This window comes from Pan paniscus, chromosome 3 (assembly GCF_029289425.2).
Source record: "Pan paniscus chromosome 3, NHGRI_mPanPan1-v2.0_pri, whole genome shotgun sequence".
Classification (NCBI taxonomy): Eukaryota; Metazoa; Chordata; class Mammalia; order Primates; family Hominidae; genus Pan; species Pan paniscus.
In genome coordinates, this window is record NC_073252.2 from 86843147 (window position 1) to 86855693 (window position 12547).

General features: G+C 37.8%; 1 protein-coding gene across 9 annotated transcripts in view; it reads right to left on the bottom strand.

Annotated features, from left to right (window-relative positions):
• The window catches only part of FAM13A (family with sequence similarity 13 member A), a 384547-nt gene that overhangs the window by 113328 nt on the left and 258672 nt on the right, over nt 1-12547 (bottom strand). For all 9 annotated transcript variants that reach the window (XM_024928670.4, XM_063603571.1, XM_063603572.1 and 6 more), the window contains one exon: nt 11844-12007. In XM_024928670.4, coding sequence (XP_024784438.2) covers nt 11844-12007 — 164 coding nt within the window. The remainder of the gene's footprint in view (nt 1-11843; nt 12008-12547) is intronic.

Below are 12547 nucleotides of genomic sequence, written 5' to 3' on the forward strand. Positions count from 1 at the left end.
CACTTAGAAACTCCTTTCCAGCTCCATTATAACATATATACCCATATTGTCTTCCAATACTTTTGCTATTTTATTTTTATGTTTAAATATGTAATCCACCTAGTATGGGTTATAGATCTAACAGCAATTATTTATAAAATAGCCTGTTAGTTATTCCAGATTTATAAAAATAAAAGCCAAACCTTATTTTTAAAAATAAAGCACACATCTATTTATTCATTCAACAAGTACTCTTTAAGGCAATAGAGTGTATAGAGGAGCAAATAAAATTGAAGTTCCTGCCTTTATGGAGCTTACAATCTCATGGAATAGACAGTCAATAGACAAAGGAAAAATATGTAAATTAGGGGTGTAAATTAGGAATTCTATTGTGTGTAGATTGAATGTGAGATGCTTGTGAAATATTGAAGTGGACTTGTTCAACTGGCAGGGGCATATAAGATGTGCAGTTTTGGCTGGGCACAGTGGCTCACGCCTGTAATCCCAATACTTTGGGAGGCTGAGGCGGGAGGATCACTTGAGGCCAGGAGTTTGAGACCAGCCTGGTCAACATAGTGAGACAAAACAAAAAAAGAAAAGTGCAGTCTCACAGAGCCCATACTCAGAAGGGCCCTATGCTTTGCTGTCAACATCTTAACATTTTTAATAATTGTTAAATCTGACCCCCAACATTGTCCTGGGGGGTGGAGGATGGGGAGAACAAATTAAGTAGCTGGTCTTGCCAACTGGATATAACTACCTGGAATATAATGAAGAGGCTAGAGCTAGAAGTATAATTTTTGGAGGCTTATGAGTAAAGATAGCATTTAAAATCACAGAACTGAATGAAAGCACCCAGGAATGAGTATAGGTTGAGAGGACGTCAGAGGACTGAGACTTGGGGTTCTCTAAATTTGAGAAGTCTCGAAAAGAAGAAAGCTTATACAAAAGAGACTAAGAAAAGATATCCAGGAAGGCCAGAGGAAAACCAGGAGACTGTAATGTTACATTAAGCAAAGTGAAGAAAGTGCTTCAAAAAGGAGTGATCAGTTGGGTCAAATAGTGCTGAGAGACAGAGTAAGATGAGAACAGTAGACTGACCTTTGGATTTGCCATGATAGAGGCTGTTGTTCTTAACAAGAACACATTAAGTGGTGTGTGGGTTGAAGAATGAGAGGAAAGGATATAAAGACAGCAAGTACATATAATCCTTTATCAGAGATTTGCTCCAACGGAGAAGAGGAATATGGTTTCTAGAGAGGGATTACAAAAATGTTAGAGCTATTTATTGCATATTTCTTTGCTGATGGGACTCATCTAGAAAAAAAGGGGAAAGTGATGATATAAAGGAGGGAGGTAGCCTCCAACATAGCCCTTGAGTGAGAGGGGATTAGACTCAGAGTACACATACGAGAATACACGTACATGACCCTAGAGAGGTGCGGGTTCAGCTCATCCACTGTAATGGGAAAGAAGGCAGAGTGTAAGGATGCAGATGTGAATATGTTGGCAGATTTGGGAGGTAGGAGGATAAGAGCAGTCTTTCCTGATTGCTGCTTGAAAAAAAATAGAAGCCTCTGGACTGTGCTATTATATTTTGTAGATCTAAACCATGCTCATATCTCTATTGAATTGAAAGTTAATGTTCTCAGAAAATGAAGGTGGGAGGGAGAAGAGTGAGAATCCTAAATTAGTTTTTTGAAAAATTAGGTTCAGATTTTTGACAAGAGGGCCAAAACACCAATTCCATGGGAAAATAATATTCTTTTCAGCAAATGGTGCTGGGACAACTGGATATACACATGCAAAAGAATGAAACTAGACTCATACCATACAGCATATGTAAAAACTAACTCAAAATGGATCAAAGACCAAAATGGATCAAAGACCTAAATGGATCAAAGACCTAAATAAAACTATAAAACTCTTAGAAAAAAACTCAGATGTAAATCTTCATGATCTTACATTATGCAACAGTTTATTAGATGTGTCATCAACATTATAAACAAGAAAATAATAGATTAATTGGACTTCATCAAAATTAAAAATTTTGTGCTTCAAAGGACACTATCAAAAAATTGAAAAGCAGGTACAGTGGCTCATGCCTGTAATCCCAGCACTTTGGGAGGCCTAGCTGGGCCAATCACAAGGTCAGGAGTTCAAGACCAGCCTGACCAACATGGTGAAACCCTGTCTTTACTAGAAATACAAAAATTAGCCAGGCATGGTGGCATGCGCCTGTAATCCCAGCTACTCAGGAGGCTGAGGCAGGAGAACCGTTTGAACCCGGGAGGCGGAGGTTGCAGTGAGCCGAGATCACGCCACTGCACTCCAGCCTGGGTGACAGAGTGAGACTCTGTCTCAAAAAAAAAAAAAAAATTTGAAAAGACAACCCATAGAATATGAGAAAATATTTGCATATCATATATCTGATAAGGGTCTTATATCCAGAATAAAGAATTAACAGAGAATTTGATAAGACATTTATCTAAAGAAGATATAGTATTGGCCATTAAACACATGAAAAGATGTTCAACATCATTATTCATTGGGGCAATGCAAATCAAAACACAATGAGACATCGCTTCACATCCAGTAGGATGGCTATAATAAAAAACAGATGGTAACAATTGTTGGTGAAGATGTAGTGAAACTGGAACCATCAAACATTGTTGAAAGGAATGCAAAATCAGGCAGCTGCTTTGTCATTCCTCAAAAAGTTAAACATAGAGTTAACATATGATTCAGCAATTCCACCCCTAGGCTTATATCCAAGAGAACTGAAAATATATGCCCGTACGAAGGCTTCTACAGAAATGTTCATCCTAGCATTATTCATAATAGCCAAAAAGTAGATCCAACCCAAATGTACGTCAACTAATGAGTGGATAAGCAAAATGTGGTTCATACATACAATGAAATATTTATTTATTCAGACATAAAAAGGAGTGAAGTACTGATACATGCTACAACATGGATGAGCCTTCAAAACATATGCTAAGTGAAAGAAGAGAGACACAAAAGAACACATACTATGTGATTCTATTTATATAAAATGTGCAAGAGTTAGAGGGAATTTCATAGACAAGAAGAAATTTAAACTGACTATTGACAAAGTGGGAGAAGGACACTCCAGATAAAAGGGAAAATGTTAGCAGAGATACGGAACTGTGAAACTACTGGGAAACATTTGAAATAATGTGGTTGTAATGTAGCTCAGATATAGAATGAAGAACCACAGAAGCGTAAACCAGGAAGGCAGGCTTAGCCAGATTTTTAAAGACCTTTGAAGACCTTGAACTTAATTCAACAAATCCTCTTTGCTTTTACATCACTTCTATTGTGCTGCCTTTAAACATCTTTCTATTATATACTATTGTTAATCACGTATAAGTTTGTCAAATTAATGGACTGGTAGACATCTAACAATACACTCCACACCTTAGTTATGTCTGGCCCCTCAGGGCCCAGCGCATATGTGCAGTACATAGATTGTGCCCAATAACAATCTGTTAACTTTGAATTACTAAAATAAATTCAGCTAAGATCACAGGAGTCCAGATATACTCTGTTGATCTAAATGCCACTAGAAATTATCTGAAGATATGACAATACATTTCTTTACCATTACTTATCTACCATTTCATCAACTACTCATACTGTAAACAGAATTAGAAAAAAAATTTAATTGAAGTTTGGATTCCAGTAAAATGTCAAAATTCAAGTAGTCATAGCAATTGTATTGAAGGGCAGATTTTTGTGAATGAGTAAAGAACAATTTGTTCTTCAATAATCAAAATACTGAGAGAAATATCGGAGACTTTCATTTGGAAAGGAGACTGAAATTAAGCCTAGAAAATATTTTACATAGATATTTCACTTATACGCAATAGTTTATCTAAGGCCTTGGGATATTTTTTCATGGGAGCTAGTGGCGGTCAAGAACAAATTACAAAATGGTTTGCATGCAAAGATAGAGTTAGATATTTCTTCTAATCCAGTTTGAGAGGTTGGGGCCCTTTTCGAGTCTACCTTTCAATACCTCTTTCTTATGAAAGCCAGAGAGTGGAAACATCTCCGGAAATGGCAGTTCTGCAGGGGAATTGCGTGCTGAAGCGCACGCTGTGCTTTTCACAAGGCAGCCTGAGACACTCCCTCATTCATATGGGTGCTACTTTAGCTGCCCCCGCAGTCGGCTATGATATTTGGTAATTTTTCAAATTATATTGTACATGTGATTATAAGTCTTGTATCTAAGAATCCTTGCTTCATTTCAGCTTCAGTAGTCAATTAAAAAATTCTGAAACTTGGCTCCAAGTAGCAGAGAGTGAAACACTGTAAGGGAACAAACACATGTTCAGGAAGTAATTGGAGTGCTCTTTATGAAGTACAAACACAGGATAGTTATGACTGCTTTTTTTGCTGGCTGGACTTCAGAAATGAAGTCAGTCATATTTAATTGCAGATTAGATACCCTGAAGGGCAATGGTTACAGTTAATGTTGTTGAACACTGATTCATGATTAATATTGCTGAAAGTTTGATTCTCATGAAATGCACTATTGTAATACAATATTAAATTATAAAGTGTTCTTTGACAAGTGTCACAAGGCACAAACTTTCTGCCACAAGTGCAGAGAGCTGCAGAGAAATGTTACGAGCCTTGTAAAACAATGAATTTCTCCCAGATAGATGGACAGACATGCAACAAGATGGACAGCGATGATGTGGGGACAATGAGAGTGCACGGCTGTCCTGACTTCTGTAGTATCTCTAAGGGTGTGCAGTACAGGGTTCCCTTGGGTCAGTACTTTCCAAGGACCTGAAGAGAGAAAACTGACACATTAAAAAATTATATTATTTTAGAGTCAGACTTCAATCTCTAACCTAGGTCTAGGTCAGCTAGATGAAGAAAGGTCAGTGTTCTCATCTGACGGTGGAATTCAAATTCAAATTGGGCACATGTAACAATATCACAATAGCAACTAGGGCAGCAGCAACTGAGTACATGCCCCCTCAGTGCTAGCGTGGACACAAAAGAGACCTAAGACACAGTCTCTCTTCTTCAGAAACTCATAATCAGGTTGGAAAGAAAATATAAACACATACTTTTTATGTGGGAAAGGAACTCAAGGTAGAAGTCAGGTAGGAAATAATAGTGAAATAATCACAGCCTGAAACTGTATTTAATCTCAGCCTGACTCTATAATAACTACATGATCTTGGATAATTCACCTAACTCAATAAATATTTGTGAAATGAACAACCTTTCCAGAATCATGGGTTCTTCATCCAAGGTCATTTTGCAGATCTGACATTATTATTACAGGGCTGCCTGACAGCAGTGTGATATAGCCAAAAAATGTTATACATAGGATTATTATAATTTGTAAAGCAAATATCAAGACAAAATATGACACGTGATCGGATCATGAAGAGACTATCTGGAACCAAGATAGTCCTGGAAAGTGTGGGTTCTCTGATGGCTCTAGGTATGAGGAAAAGACAAGCATAGAGTTGGGGGAAAGACAGTTGGAGAGGCAGGTAGAGGGCAGGGCAAGGGGTTCCTTGTAGGCTAGGCACAAGTAAGCCATTATATAGTTCTGAGCAGGAGTGGAGTCTGTTTGAACTCCGTGTCTACAGAGATGGTAAGCGGTGAGGAAGCTGTGGGGCCAAATAAAGACAGTGAGCAGTGAGGTTGTCAAAGAGCATTCTGGAGTTGGCTGGCTATGACTGGATGACAGGGGTAAGGAGTAGGGGAAGGGTTTGGGTTATCTGAGGGACTGGGAAGACAAGTCTGCTAGTTAGAGTGACATGAATGTGGCTCAGTAGAAAATTCTGAATGGGAAATACAGAACCAGAAGCCATCATATATACAGTTAAGAGTTGAAGACAGAGGCACTGGAATAATTTGTGTGACAAAAATGAATCCAGTACATTAGTGGAATGGATAAAATATAATAATTATCTAACCACAAGGTGATGGAGACCTACATTAGGGTTGAGGATCACGAGGGAAAAAATGAGGAAAAGGATGTTGGAGACATTGAAAAAAAACACTGACAAGGCTTGGTGACTGATGATAGAAAAGGTTTTGAGTCTGGTGGTCGGGAGAATGAAACACAGAACAAAGTTGAGAGGGAAAAATGAGAGTGAGTTCTGTTTGGGCATAGTGAGTTTAAGGTACATCCTGAAGTGGAGATTGTCTGGCAGCCACTGGAGAACTAGGACTGAGCTCAGGCCTGAGATACTGATTTCTTATTTTTTCCTTCTGTGGCACTAGATTAGCCATGGAAGGAACAGCAGACAGACAGAGCAGACAGCCCAGGAAGGAGACTTTGAGGACGCTGCATTTTGGACAGAAGGGCGAGGGAAGGAACATCGCAGCAGGAGGAAGCAATACAGGAAATAGAATTTTCAAGAATCTGTGAAGCACCACAATACATATACTATAATGAATTAAAAAAAATTGAAAAAATGTGTGAGATACATTCCTGGGGAAATCCATAGAGATAAGTCTGGAAGAACACATTATCAAACCTGTAATAGCAGTTACCCCTGGGGGAGAAAGGAGTGAATTAGAATCGTGAAGCAAGAGAATCAAAGGGAACTTTAGCCATCAGTGATGTATCAAATTTTTTAAGAGGAATGTATTTTCTAAATAATGAAAAAGTATTGGGAAAAGGAATAAATAGATAAGAAAGTACTTTTAGAATAGAACAACTCTCATCTGAAACACACTCTCCCACGGTAAGATTTATTTTTAATAGACATTGAAAAGTGATTTATTATGTTTCCCCCATTTATCTATCAAATTAAGAACACACCTGTAACACAAGCAGACATTTTCTTTATATATTCTTCATATTATTTTAGATAAATACTTGGCATAGTGGTAGCTATTTCTTTATTCTCTTTATAGAAAATAAAAACATTTAATATTAATCTCTTTATGAGACAACCGAGTACAAAACTTTCATTAATTGTCAGCTTATTTATAGTACCTTGAAAGAAGGCCATGAAGTTCTGTTTACACTCAAACCTAATGACAATTTTCCTAGAGTCACAGAGCTTGTCTTAATCCCAGTAGCAAACTGGTTAACTTTTCTGCTTACAAACAATGGAACTATGATTTTTTATGAAATTTCCAAGATGTTTCAGCTTTTTCTTTCTGTTTTAACATCTCCCCGAAATACTGATTACTTCAATAACTTTTGATGACAGTACAGTAAGCTACAAATTGGAATCCTGCCAGGATGAGAAAACAAAGAGCTTTTCCCCCTCTTCCTCTCCCTCCTTAGGAATCACCTTTTGTGAGAACCTGACCTTTATTCCTGCCACCATGCTCTGATGTAGTCAAAGAAAAGTATGAAGGACAAAAATCTCTTGAAATGTAACAAACATTAACTCTCTCTACAGACAGCATTGGCTTAATAACAATGGCTATATTTTAGCATTTCGTAATCAAGTGACATTCTTGTTAAAGCATATCCCTCCTCACTCCAACTTTCTTTGCATTTGTATTTGTTTAAACGGTATTATTGAGGTATATTTTACAAATCATAAAACCCACCTATTTCTACAATTCAGTGACTTTTAGTAACTTTACCAAGCGATATTACCATTTAAGACTAGGACAAATAATAAACTGTTAAGTAGAAGATTTGGAGAAAGATTTTGTGGGCTCTGTGTATTTTCCACACACGCACATTTATTTTTTAATTTAAAATATACGAACTAGCCAATAACTTGTTCTGGCAAGTAACTGCAAATGAAAAGAGCTTCATAATTTCATTTTTGAAATAAAAATATGATTACGTTATGTTACACATTTAACATGATTTGGTTACTTCAAAGATATATAAAGGAATTAAAATTTATTTTTAATTATCTCCAATTATCTTTTGGTAATTTGTCTCACAAGGAGGTAAATCAAATTAAAAAGTAAACATCTCTTCACAGATACAGTAGATCTATGGATAGAGACAGGAAGTTGAAAAAGTTTCTGTGTGATAGAGGTGGCCAGGTTAAACATGGATAATGTAGTTGTATCTAGACCTTTAAGGTTGTCTGGCTCTACTTTTAGAAACTAGAAAGTTAGGCTGGACATGGTGGTTCATGCCTGTAATCCCAGCACTTTGAGAGGCCAAGGTGGTTAGATTGCTGGATCGCTTGAGCTCAGGAAGTCAAAGCTGCAGTGAGCTGAGATTGCACCACTGCACTCTAGCCTGGGCAATATAGTTAAAGCCTGTCTTAAAAAACAAACAAACTAGAAAAAATATAAGAAATTTATAAATACAGCTATGCATTTGTTTTAACTGGGGATAATATATGCCAACCAGAAGAACAAATAGTTGCTACAGCAATGGCTAGCTGTTCCTTCTCTCCATAACCTCACTTCTTGATTTGTATCTCAGAAATACTGATTCATTCTCCAAAAGGAGAGTCTTGTTAACTTGGAAGCAGGAAACTTATTTTCATTTTCTGATTGGATGAATAAAAATTACATAAACAACAGGCCGGGTGCAGTGGCTCACGCCTGTAATCCCAGCACTTTGGGAGGCCGAGGCGGGTGGATCACGAGGTCAGGAGATCGCGACCATCCTGGCTAACACGGTGAAACCCCGTCTCTACTAAAAAAATACAAAAAAATTAGCTGGGCTTGGTGGCAGCCGCCTGTAGTCCCAGCTACTCAGGAGGCTGAGGCAGGAGAATGGCGTGAACTCAGGAGGCGGAGCTTGCAGTGAGCGGAGATTGAGCCACTGCACTCCAGCCTGGGCGACTGAGCGAGACTCTGTCTCAAAAAAAAAAAAAAAATTACATAAACAACAAACATTTGACTTTTTCTTTTTACTATTTCACTTAAGGCATTTTTGACATAATTCTTTACAAGGTAATCTGGCAAAATAACATTGACACTAGCTCTTGTCACCTAGCCACTTGACTCTGATTTTAAAGAGGACCAGTATTTTGTATCTGTGCCCCTTACTCTTTTCCAACTGTTCCTCATTGGCCAAGGCTAATTCTTCTATTGCTTATGACCTTCTCTCTCCACCATGCAGAAGGTGTCCTGCCTAGACTGTTTGTTCAGATAAGCTATAATGTGAAAACTGTCCTTGTGGTTGTACAGCGCTCAAGCTGCCTTACACAAGATATGGCCACCTGGTCTCTGGATTCCCTCCTGGAGGTCCTTGTTCTATTACCTCCTGGCTTGCAACATCAGCTTCTCCTCTCCACCGGCTCTGCCCATTAAGCGTCTAAACGTGCCTACATTTGATTCATTAAAATATTTAAAAACCCCAGATGAAACACAATAAACATTGAAAAACTCCAACCCTTTCTGGACCAAGCCCTCCTGTAAGCAGTAGTCTATTCTCTCCCACACCTTCAAGGGACAAAGACTCGTCCACACCTGCTCATTCTCAGTAAGTGACAATGACTTCGGGAAGGCTCTTACTTGCGCTGAATTGCTCCAAAGGCCTGCTTGCTGGTCTACCAGCACCTCTTACTTTCATTTTTCCTTGTTCCTTTCCTTTCCATGGTTGTCATGGGATCTTTGATAAGATACAAATGAATTTATATCATTTTTCTACTTATATTCCTAGAATTACTCCCTATTGTTTTCAAGAGAAAATACAAATATGGGATATAGTTTTTCACGATCTGACCTATTTAGCTTAGTCTCTTAATTCACCTTTACCTTCCCCTACATTCTACATTGTAAACTGCAGATGTCCTGAATCCACTGCTACACTTGCAGTTCTCCCCCAAATTGTCCTCACTGCCCTGAATGTCCTCACATTTGTTGCTTTTTCTTCCAGGGGCACCCTTATCTCTATTTCCCTGCCTGATAAACTCATATGTGTTTTGTATTGTATTTGAATTGTATTTTATGTTTCTATGTATTTTGAATTGTATTTTATGTTTCTCAAGAGAAGCGCCTGAATCTTATTTATGATTTCAGTGTCTAGTACATAATAGGCATGTAGTAAATGTGTCTTTAAGGCAAATTATTGAATTTTCATTCATTCATCTTCTATCTCCCCAAGTGGGAGATTTACATCTTTCTAGTAAATGCCATATAACTAGATTTCAATAAAGATTAACATCTGTTGAAGGAACCAACGCTGCCATTGCCTCCCAACTCTACCTCTTCTAATCTATCCTGCACACTGATGGAAGGTTACTTTTCCTAATATACTAACTCCCTATGGTATCTATCACCTCCCCTACCCAGCTCAAACTTTCATTGGCTTCGTATTACCTCTGGGATAAAATCGAGGTTCTCCTATTTCGGTTCTTTTGCATTTGCTATTATCTCTGCCTGGAATGCTCTTTCCTTGATTTTTACAGACTTTCTCCCCCTCCTTATGTCTCAGAACAAACTTTCCCTGACTACTCAAACTAAAATGATCTTTGCATCAGTCTATTAAACTGTTATAATTTCTTAATATCTTTCATTTATTAGAGCTGAAATCATCTTCCTCACAGCCTTTTTTTCTATCATCTCTCTCTATTGCTTTCCTCATTAGAATGTACGGTTCCTTAACACAGGGGCCTCGTTGGTTTTGTTCATTGCTCTGCATCTCCAGTCTTAAAGCAGTTCGTGGAACCAGAGGTTAACCACCCAAACATTTGTTCAACGAATGAAAGAATGAAAAAACACATGAACCAGGCATTCAAGGTCCTCTATGACCTGGCCTCACTCCACCTTTCCAGCCTTATCTCCAACTAATTCCAGTTAACAATTTCCAAAATATCTGTTATACCTCCTAAGTAAGCATATCTACAATACTCTTGTCTTCTGTCTCTTCCTATCTAAATTATCTTCATCATCTTCGCCATCTAAATTATCTTCATCAGATCCAGCCCAACTGCTATGTCTTCTATAAGGCAATACAAAGTGGCAAGCTCCTTAACTAAATTATTTCTCTGTTTAATGTCTTCTTTCAACTTCCTGGAGTATTTTTATTTTAAAAATAGGTTATAAGTTATAATAGAAGATATTATTAAAATGAAAATTATATAATTTCTGGAATATAGTAATTCTAGTAGTAAATAAAATTCAAGCTAGTAGTAAATAAAATTCAAGCCCAAATTTACCTATTTTAAGAAAATTGTGGCCGGGCGTGGTGGCTCATGCCTGTAATCCCAGCACTTTGGGAGGCCGAGGTAGAGGGATCATTTGAGGTCAGGAATTCAAGACCAGCCTGACCAACAAGGTGAAACCCCATCTCTACTAAAAATACAAAAAAATTAGCCGGGCATGGTGGCACATGCCTGTAGTCTTAGCTACTTGGGAGGCTGAGGCAGGATAATTGCTTGAATCCGGGAGGTGGAGGTGGCAGTGAGCCGAGATTGCGCCACTGCACTCCAGCCTGGCCAACACAGCAAGACTGTGTCTCAAAAAAAAATTGCAGTTTTTTTTCTTCCAGTATACCAGAGAAGTCTGCTTTCAGTTATAATGTGCAACATACTGGTTAAAAAGCAACATTCAAAATTAGTTTGTGAGAGTTGGTTCTAGTGACAACTTCGATCTCCACTTTAAATTGCAGATATTTTCCACTGAACATGCTATGAAAAAGCATCCAAAAACAACAATTCAACTTTAACTGTGAGCCTAACATAACTTCTGTCGATTAAATCACTTTTTCAATCTGGAAAACAAAACAACTAGAATGCTTCTGTGATAAGAACTATTAGTCAGAAAATTCTCAAAACATAGAGTGAATTTTAAATATCTTTACTGATCTATACCCTGTAAACTCCAGTGGCAGATCAATGCAGAAATACCTACATACGTGGGCCTAAACATAAGAGCGGAAAATGCAATATGGATTGTGTAGATAAAGAAAACATGCCAACCTGGGTACCAACTTGGCACTAATAGCACCCTCTGCTGAATTCATGTCTTCCAAGCAGGCTTTTCTATAACTTAGCCGCAAGCTGAGCTGAGGAATGCCATCAGATAGCTCTGGTTGCAGTACTCCGTGGGCCTGAATAGATCCCTCACTCCTGGATTTTGGGATCTAGAAGAAAAAAAAAAGAGGGGTGGGGGAGAGCTAGATAAATGTTAAGTCTTTCAAATTAAGTTTATGATAAAAGACAATTTATTCCAATTTTGCAATAATCCAATTTATAACACCCCAGAAAAATAACAAGCTAAAAATTAAATTTAAACTACATATAAAAATGATATAGCAAAGGGCACAGGGAAGGGGAGATACAAATATTTCCAAGGAGAACATTCAAACCTTATATACCCCATACCCTAACGAGAAGATTTCTATTCTGGCACTAATCTTCCCCAGGCCCACCCCTCCTTAGAATAATCATTCTATGTAATGAGAAATGATATGGGAGTATGTCAGACTGGCAACTTGGATTGAAGGAAATAAAAAATAGTTGGAAGGAGGCAGGAAAAAAAAGAGCTAAGAACCACTGGAATAAAGGATGCCAGTGTCTGAAAGGTATTCAGAAATATTTACTACCAATAAGCAAAACACAAATTTGCTGATGGTTTCTATTGTAGCCCTCTTTTGTAGGGCAAAGTAGGATCTAATAAAATT